This window comes from Lolium rigidum, chromosome 3, assembly GCF_022539505.1.
Source record: "Lolium rigidum isolate FL_2022 chromosome 3, APGP_CSIRO_Lrig_0.1, whole genome shotgun sequence".
Lineage (NCBI taxonomy): Eukaryota > Viridiplantae > Streptophyta > Magnoliopsida > Poales > Poaceae > Lolium > Lolium rigidum.
The window spans coordinates 394,555,528-394,564,688 of record NC_061510.1 but is presented as its reverse complement, the minus strand read 5'-3'; the positions used below and the strand labels follow the sequence as shown (position 1 = coordinate 394,564,688).

The 9,161-nt window shown below is 44.4% G+C and overlaps 2 protein-coding genes across 2 annotated transcripts; both read left to right on the top strand.

The window, feature by feature from the left end:
- Nucleotides 1–523: 523 nt before the first annotated feature.
- LOC124697690 (tryptophan synthase alpha chain-like) lies at nt 524–2,606 on the top strand. The gene is made up of 7 exons (XM_047230239.1): nt 524–757; nt 857–1,178; nt 1,424–1,500; nt 1,858–1,935; nt 2,057–2,134; nt 2,252–2,311; nt 2,412–2,606. Exons 1-7 carry the CDS (start codon nt 524–526, stop codon nt 2,544–2,546), a joined length of 984 nt encoding a protein of 327 aa, XP_047086195.1. The 3' UTR covers nt 2,547–2,606.
- Nucleotides 2,607–5,117: 2,511 nt separating this feature from the next.
- On the top strand, nt 5,118–6,478 carry LOC124700830 (indole-3-glycerol phosphate lyase, chloroplastic-like). Its single transcript, XM_047232899.1, has 4 exons — nt 5,118–5,522; nt 5,635–5,790; nt 5,881–5,940; nt 6,029–6,478. The coding sequence occupies exons 1-4, from the start codon at nt 5,118–5,120 to the stop codon at nt 6,164–6,166; spliced, it is 759 nt and encodes a 252-aa protein (XP_047088855.1). The 3' UTR covers nt 6,167–6,478.
- The last annotated feature ends 2,683 nt before the right edge of the window (nt 6,479–9,161 follow it).

The following is a 9,161-nucleotide window of genomic DNA, read 5'->3' as shown; positions in this document are numbered from 1 at the left end:
GCAGAATTTTAACTTGAAGGAATGAAAATTCGAAACGTGTTAAATACATGATCATGTGTATGTACCTCTAGGTTGAGGTTTGCACCAGTTTGGGCGCTTTTTTTAAGATTTCCTACTTAGTTAAGTCTTATACCCTTGGATTACTCAAAAAAAAGTTCTATACCGTTGGATTGCAAATTGGGTTATAACTCGGTGTTTTTCAGTTGCAACTCAGTTTTTTTTTCAGTTTCGAGTGGGGATATACAAACACGTACCGCTCATTCCTCGTACCTTTGAACTTCCGCGCGCCAATTCCTCGTACCTTCCTTTCTTTGTTCCCTCCTCCCACGGTCCCGCTTTCTTCTCGGTCCGTGTCGAAGCCGCGGCTGCTGGATGTTGGTTTCTGCTATATATAAACGCCGGCAGAATGTAAACATTCCGACTCATTCGTCTCGTCGAGAAAAGTCGAAGTGCTCCCAAGTTGTAGCTAGCTATACGCACAGCGACGTTGGTCAAGTTGGTTGTGCGCGTAACTAGCTCTCGCATGGCTCCCGCGCTCAGGGTGTCCACCTCCACGTCTTCCTCGGCTCCGTCGTTGACCCAGCGGAGGCGACGCGGGGCGGTATATTCTCGAACGCCGCTGAAGCCTGTGTTCAGGGCGCTCGCCGCAGCGGCGGCGGTGGCAACGCCCACGCCGGGGAGGCACCGGCCGCTCGCCCTGCCGCCCACGCCCAAGTCGGTGGCAGATGCCATGTCCAGGGTCAGGGCCAAGGGCAAGGTACATGCAGGCGAAGAGCTTAATTTGCAGTATGTTTACGTGGCTTCATGTGCCGATAGTGGCTAGCCTAACGAAGGTTTTACTATCACGCGCGCCCAGACGGCGTTCATTCCGTACATCACCGCCGGCGATCCGGACCTGGCGACCACCGCAGACGCGCTCAGGCTCCTTGACGGCCTCGGCGCCGACGTCATCGAGCTCGGCATGCCGTTCTCGGACCCCTCCGCTGACGGGGCCGTCATCCAGGCCTCGGCCAAGAGGGCGCTGGCGGCCGGCGCTTCCACGAACGCCGTGATGGCGATGCTCAAGGAGGTGACACCGGAGCTGTCATGCCCCGTGGTCATCTTTTCCTATTTCAACCCCATCGTCCGGCGAGGGACGGCTAGCTTTGCCACCGCAGCCAAAGAAGCCGGTGTCAAAGGTGAACTATTTGACAAATCTCACGATCGATCAATTTGAACGTTTTGGAGTATAGTTTATCTCTAGAGCCACATCAGTGGAATTTACCATACTTAATTGAATTAATTTGGCTCGGATCATTGTTGAAGCAACACTTGCTAACTAGTTAGTAGTTCTGAAAATGCTAAACTTAAGCTGTGATTATTTTCTTTCACACATATGTTGTTTGTACAAATCCTGATTGACAACTTGTTACATGTGTTCCAGGTCTTATCATACCTGATCTTCCATACGACGAGATACGTGCTTTCAGGAAAGAAGCCATCAAGAACAGTCTAGAGCTGGTATGTGCAAGCCGGCCCCTTCAACATCAATGAAATGACAAGAGAACTCAGGAATAACTGTATATAATATTTACTACCTTCATCACAAGGCTTAAGGCCTATATTTTTTTCAGAAAGTCAAATGTTAAGTTTGAGTAAGTTTTTAAGAAATCATTAACATGTCAAATACAAAATTAATATTATTAGATAGATAATGAAATATATTTTCATGTGCTATCTACAAAATATCATATTTATTGATAGATTATTCTAAAATTTTGATCAAACTTTACTTGCTTTGACTTTTCCAAAAAAATATAAACCTTAAGACTTGGGATGGAGTTAACAATGTATGTTATTTTTAATCAATGGTTGTAGATCCTCCTGACAACACCAGCTACACCAGCAGACCGGATGAAAGAAATCGCTAAGGCTTCTGAAGGGTTTGTTTACCTTGTAAGTGCATGGAGTACAGAACTTGTTCCAAAACATTTTAGAGGAAATTGGTTTCAATTTTGGCTTTTGGACCATGGTCTCATGTTCAATATATTTGGGTCTAATTAATCGCATTATGAAGGTAAGTGTTGTTGGGGTTACAGGAGCCCGAGCAACCGTGAATCCGCGTGTTGAGGATCTTCTTAAGGAGATTAGGCAGGTTCGTCGATGAGAAATTTAAAATCATCTAGTTTTTACCTTTTTACTAGGAGCCAAATTTCAACTCGTCATGTTCAAAGTATTGTTTCACGTCTCATTTTATTTTTATTTTGTGCAGGTCACTGACAAAGCAGTAGCGGTTGGCTTCGGCATATCGACCCCGGAACATGTTAACAAGGTAAATAGCATATACTACAAGGTTCATCATGCATTTTTAATCATGATTGTAAAATCTCTAACAACATAATCGAGTTGCTGACTTGCAATCCTCAACCCAGATTGCAGAGTGGGGTGCAGATGGAGTGATCATTGGCAGTGCAATGGTGAAACAGTTGGGTGAAGCAGCATCCACAAGAGAAGGGTTGAAGAGACTAGAAGTATATGCTAGGAGTTTGAAGGATGCGCTTCCATGATAAGTGACGATAATGGTTAATTAGTTGATGGCGAGCCATCATGATGGTCAAATTTTCAATTGGTACAAGCAGAGAAGCTACTTGTAGTTTTTGCATGGCATCAAGACACTACTGTGTAATTGGTGTTTCATTTTTTTCCCTTTATTGTTTAATTTGGGAGAGCTAATGTATCCATTCCTTTCTTACTAGTTTGATAACCTAATCATCAATGGTTTACCAACCATGTCGTGCGACTTTAATAATGAAGCCTCTTTAAGTTTGCTCCAATTAACTTTCCTCTTTAGCGAGGCAAGAGAAAATTTAAATGTGAACCATTGATTGTTGATTGATCGATGTTAGGTTAGAAAATCTTGTTAAGAAAACAACAACTCACTAACAAAGTTCACCCAAAAAAGTAAGATAATCAATCTATATATATGAGCTCGTTTGTAATTTAAGAAAACTTCGACCATCAATTTCATCTACCAAATGTAAGTCAAATGCGAGAAAAAATTATAATTCTAGAGACTTCTTTTAAATATTAACCCAATGATATATGTTCATGGTAGAACGTATATATGGTTGAGGAAACTTATGGGCTTCTTCAAATGTGTGCAGTCCTTATAAAACCATACATGAGTATCAACCTATGTTTTCACTTGTATCATTGTATGCTCTCATGAAAAATATTTGAATCCTTCATGTGAGTGACACCTCCCAAGTTGTTCTTATCATATTTATGATTGAATAATATAAAATAGCTACCTTGGCGAACATAAAAAAAATTATATGGAACATTTGGTTGAAGTAAATTCTAAACAAAACTATAGATGTAAAAAAATGGAATTTATTTTTTACATGCTAGTATCAACATAAAATATGGTGCATATGAAAAAATGACAGTTTTTATAAGTTATGATGTCTCAAAATAAATAAATCAATAATTTTGGAAAGACAAATTATTAGAGAAATAATTAAAAGTGTGTCAAAAGAGCACCATGATTTCCACTATGAGACAGACATGGTTTCTTTTGAACAAACCAAAAGAAATAATTACTAAACATGTTATATACTTGTGTATATTCAAGTTTTATTCTTTCTTTCGATACATAGATTCTATAAGTACAGGGGAGACAAGTATTGTGTTTAATTACATGTAACTGTAAGTTCTAAGCTACATGGGGCCACCCAGGATGGACAGAAGCATGAGTTTCTGGCCGAGTTCGTTCTTGAAAAGGGGAATCCATCTCTATGTTGCTTCGAGGAAATTTCAATATCATACGATGATAACTTTAATACACTATGGATATGGATGTTTATGTTTAACGGTATTATTGGAAGTCTATATTTTAGAGGAATATATTTGATTTTTTTAGATGAACAGAGACCTCTTTCCATTTTATAGGAATGGATTTAAATTTCGGAAAGCAATTTACTTGGACCAATCATAGAGATGTTTCCACTTACGAGAAGTTAGATACGCCTGTAGATAATCATAGAGATATTTATAAAAATATTTAAATTTTAACAAATTTTAAACAATCTTCCTGAGACGGAGGAAGTACATGATAGAACGTAGACAGGCCGGGAGTTGGTGCCCGGCTACTCCTTCTTCGTGGGCTTGGAACCGTAACTAGTCCGTCACTTGGGTCGCTAACGTTGCTTGCTTATTTGACATTTCAGCCCTGGAGGAAGGGCGCTCCACAGTCCATATATTCGTTCCTCGAAGGCTCGAACACGTTCGACGACGAAGACAGCTCTGGACTTCCTCGTTAACCTGGTACTACTCCAGGGCTGTAGCAGCCGTACGTAGACCCGTGTCACACGTGTGCTCCGTCGAAGTGCACGCACGAGCGCCGTGCCGTGGCAACACTGGTCTCGTGCACGTTCCTATTGGAGTGAATGGATCTTGGCTTCCTCCTGGAGTGCCCTGAATCTGGACTGAACTCTACTCATGTCGCCGTCGTGTCCATGGCTAGCTCAGCTGCGATTCAGCTCCATGCTCTGCTGACTGACTGCTATATAAGCGCACACAGACCACCACCCTACACACAACGAGACCCACTCAAGTGTTTCTTCTAGCTACATTCGCTCCGACGCGCATGTATATATAGTCTAGCTACTTAAGCAGTTAAGCTACGCAGGCTCAAGCTACTTCTCCAAGCAACAACTAGCTACATGGCTTTCGCACTGGAGGCGTCCGCGTCACCGTCGTCCTCGGCCGCGCTGAGCCATCCGGGGCGTCGCGGTGCAGTGGCGGCTGCCATGGTGACCGTGCCGAGGAGGTTTACGGTCAGGGCCGTCGCCGCCGCCACGTCGGGGGCCTCGATCGACCCGGCGGTGGCCATGTCAAAGCCAGGGAGGTTTGTTGTCAGGGCGCCGCGCGTTCCGTCGCCAGCACCCGTGCCAGTCGCTGGCAGGCGTGCTCTATCGGTGGCGCAGACGCTGTCCAAGATCAAAGAGCAGGGCAAGGTACGTCCGTCCGTGAGTCCATGTCGGTATTTCCCTAAGTATTGCATCATGTGCGTAAGCACACAAGAAAGAATAGATCAGTAGATGCTTAAGTTGAAGTATTAAGCATTGCCCGTGTGCATGCAGACAGCATTCATCCCGTACATCACCGCCGGTGACCCCGACCTTGAGACGACGGCGGAGGCGCTGAGGCTGCTCGACGCCTGCGGTGCCGACGTCATCGAGCTCGGCATGCCCTTCTCCGACCCCTACGTCGACGGGCCCATCATCCAGGCCTCCGCGGCGAGAGCGCTGGCCGGTGGCACGACGATCGACGCCGTGCTGTCCATGCTGAAGGAGGTGACGCCGGAGCTGTCCTGCCCGGTCGTGCTCTTCTCGTATCTCGGACCCATCGTGCGGCGGGGTGCGGCAAAATTCACCGCCGCAGTCAAAGAAGCCGGTGTGCAGGGTCTCATAGTACCCGATCTTCCTTATGCTCAGACGTGTGAGTTCAGGAACGAAGCCATAAATAACGGCCTGGAACTGGTAATTTGCATGATCCTTCCAACAATATATTAATTTGAACGAACAAAGTAGGATCCTAGTACTCACTACTCACACGGTGCAATAATTGCTAACGGTGCTTTCTTGGTTGCAGGTGCTGCTTACAACACCAACCACACCTGCAGAGAGAACGAAGGAGATCGCAGAAGCTTCACAAGGGTTCATTTACCTTGTAAGTGCCAATGGAGTCACAGGTCCACGAGCAACTGTGGATCCGCGTGTCAAAGATCGTCTCAAGGAGATGAAGCAGGTCTGCATAAATATTTTTAAAGTTCATCTAAATTTTCATATAATTTTTATTATCCTACCCACGTGCTCATAGGCTTTCGATTGTCTGCAGGTCACTGACAAAGCTATCGCCGTAGGCTTTGGCATATCGACGCCTGAACATGTTAGACAGGTAAAATCCTTATTGATGTATAAATATGTTTACCAGAAATTCTACTGGGAAGTTTGCATAACAACTAAACTTGTACAATTGGACTCAGATTGCAGATTGGGGTGCAGATGCAGTGATCATCGGCAGTGCAATGGTGAAACAGTTGGGTGAAGCAGCTTCTCCAAGAGAAGGGTTAAAAAGGCTAGAAGAATACGCCAAAAGCTTAAAGGATGCATTATTGCCATAGTATATGAATATAGAAAATGCAAGTTACTTAACTGGTTTGCATATATACATATATTTCTAAAGGCAAAACAAGTTAGTTGGATCAACAAGCTAGCTTGGTGATCAAACATATGAGGGTTGGCATAGTTTTTGAGGTATCAACCGATTCAGTCTAATTTAGAAGTACGGAACTATTCTTGGAGAAATGTGAGAAATATATTTGAACAGATTATATGATATTCGGTACACCTCGATTAGCTTTTAGAGGCACAACTTATATATGTATTTCCTTCATGTTAATACAATATCACGTGTATTTTTGTTGTATGATTTATCAGGTGGCCTCACAACCATGCATAACATGTCATGTCTTTTATGTGTTGTGAATATAATTGGAGCAGATGGACCAAATATATATAACCTTTTAGGAAATTATAGGCCAGTGTTCCCATTTTGGAACAATAAATTAAGTCTGGATCAATCACGAGATCCGTGACGAGTCGATCTCAAAGCCAAACAATTTATTGCACATGAAACTACAATTACCACACCAACAATGTAAATCAAAAACCAAAAGCTTCCATCTTATGTTAGCAGCCAAGGCCCACGAAGCACCAGCAAGACCCAAAATATTGTAGAGGAGATGCTCAAGAGGGTGAGAACGTACCGCACCTACACGAGTAGCTGGCAAGCAATGGCATAACACGTTAGGGGTAGAAGTAGGTATAGTATCTGGTTGGTTGTAATGTGGTGTTTGACTTGGAATGGCTAAGATTGAATCTTTCTTATACCGCAATTTGCGGATCCTTGTAAGCTACAAAATGTGAGGAGGTTGGAAGGTTAATGTAAGCTACTAAGACAATTGTGTGATCTACTTCCGTTCCAATCGATTTGAGTTCCTATCCTAGCCAATTTTACCGTTGGGATCTTACAATTGGTGTCATAGCCAGGTTTGGAAGAGGTGACCCCAGGCAACACATTACTATACTTGATATGCAAAAATGGTGAGTACTACTAGAGTCATTGAGCACAAGGAGTCTCATCTGCACTTTTGATCTGTACTTGTATAGTTGGAGCAGATGGTTGCATCCAGTAACCATAAATTCTCGTTGATTCAGTTGGACAAGAAAAAATACTTTAGTTGTGTCAGTGGGACGCCAGATAAACAAGTTGCATAAATGTAAACATGCCCACATTATTAAAGACAATGTTATTCCTGCACCTCCATATAGACGAACATAAGGCTGAAACTCCTCTTCATATCCTAGTCTTAGTTTTCTTATATATCCCATTTAGCCAACTAATAAATATGTTTATGATACTAGTAGGTGGAGACATATAGCAAAGTTATATAGTACACGATGGCATACAATGCGGGCAAGAGAACGTGAAAGAAATAGATGCTCGATAATCTCATCAATGTGTACCGAAAATACACGTGTATAAGCTGAATTGTTGGAGCAGGTTAAAAAGACGCAACAAACGTGTTAAATGATGTAGAGGAAAAGCACACATCGTGTTTCGGTCTTGCACCCAGTCACACACGTGTAAGCCATTCAGGCATGAAGCTAGCAAGAACAATGCTCAGCCTTCTTCAACATTTGAAACAGAGCAGGATTTGTAGACGGTTTTGTTTTGTTTGAATGTGTTGGGCCTGAAAGTTTCTAGCTAGATGCAAGATTTCAAGATTTTCCGGCTAAGGCTAATAATCTGTTGCCTCGATGCTAGGGTGGAAAATTTCTGGCTTACATTGGCACGTTCTCATGCACCCTCAACGCCGAGTGATATGTTGTGTGTGTAACAGCAAATGTTGTGTGTTGTGTATGACATCAAATGCTGTGGGTTGTGTATGACAGGAATTGTTGTGTGTGTATAACAACAATTGATGTGTGTTGTCAGCACGGCGGTGTTGAAATATTGGGCCCACTTTCAGTGGCCCAAATTAGATTTCAGTTTTTCCTATAAATCTCAAAGCCCACATAGTGGCAGCCTTGTGAGTTTGAGCCCAAGTTGGTGGCAGCTCACTAGGGAGTGGCAAGAGGTGGGAAGTTTAGTCCCACATGGAAAGTTGGGAGGAAGTTAGACCACCTTATAAGGTGGGTTGTTCCACCACTAGTAAGTGAGTGAGAATAGGAGTGCTACACGCGCGCTCCTCCTCCTCCTCGCTCGTCTCGTCTCGACTCGACTCGACTCGACTCGACACGTCACGTCACGTCACGACGCGCGCCGCGCTCGTGGTGAGTGGATTGAGCCTCGAGCCGAGGCTTTCCTTACTTTTTGCAGCTCAGGAAAACGAACAGAGTCCTAGACGGACGCGTCGCAGTTAGTCGGTTCGGGTCGCTCCCGGATCGTGGGCTATCTGTAACCGACTCAAAACGTTCGTGCGACGTGGGGCGTGGCCCACGTTGCCTAGGGTTTCCCGAGCCTATATAATCTCCTGCCCGGCTACCGCAGAAATACATCCAATACACGAGTTAGGGTTTCCACCTCTCTCTGCTTGCGCCGCCATCGTAGCCTACTCCATCCCGCGCGCCGACGTGCATCGGCGAACGGGAGAGCAGGTCTCCGGAACCGCTCGTCCTTGCGATCCTGTACGGGAGAGGGCGAATTAGGTTTTTGGGAAGCGCTCGCGCGGCTCGCTCAAGCTCTTGATCATGGGTCGCCTTCCGTCCAAGTCGGGCGGTGCTGCCTACCGTCGTCTTCAACGCCATATACTTCGACCCGTCGTCCCCGTCGTCAACAACGTTGTCATCAACAACGTTACTGCTGCGACATCGTATCGCTACACCTCCATCGCCACCTCCACCGGATCGGTACGTGCGACATATCTCGATCTGTTTAGCGATGGATGCTTTACTCGTTTGCGCTGCTCGCTGCTCATGTTGATTAATGCATCTAGTATGTTCGAGTTTCACATGTTAGTAGTTGCTGTCGTCATGCTTAATATTCTGGAATTAATCATGGAAATTGTGCCTAATTATCCAACAATCCAAAAACCTAATGGTAGGCAATTTCCG

Coding starts and splice junctions, on each gene's coding strand:
- LOC124697690 (XM_047230239.1), top strand. CDS start 524: ATGGCTCCCGCGCTCAGGGTGTCCACCTCCACGTCTTCCTCGGCTCCG. Junction 1,179..1,423: donor CAAAGAAGCCGGTGTCAAAG/GTGAACTATTTG, acceptor CATGTGTTCCAG/GTCTTATCATACCTGATCTT. Junction 2,135..2,251: donor TTCTTAAGGAGATTAGGCAG/GTTCGTCGATGA, acceptor TATTTTGTGCAG/GTCACTGACAAAGCAGTAGC.
- LOC124700830 (XM_047232899.1), top strand. CDS start 5,118: ATGCAGACAGCATTCATCCCGTACATCACCGCCGGTGACCCCGACCTT. Junction 5,523..5,634: donor TAAATAACGGCCTGGAACTG/GTAATTTGCATG, acceptor TCTTGGTTGCAG/GTGCTGCTTACAACACCAAC. Junction 5,941..6,028: donor CGCCTGAACATGTTAGACAG/GTAAAATCCTTA, acceptor AATTGGACTCAG/ATTGCAGATTGGGGTGCAGA.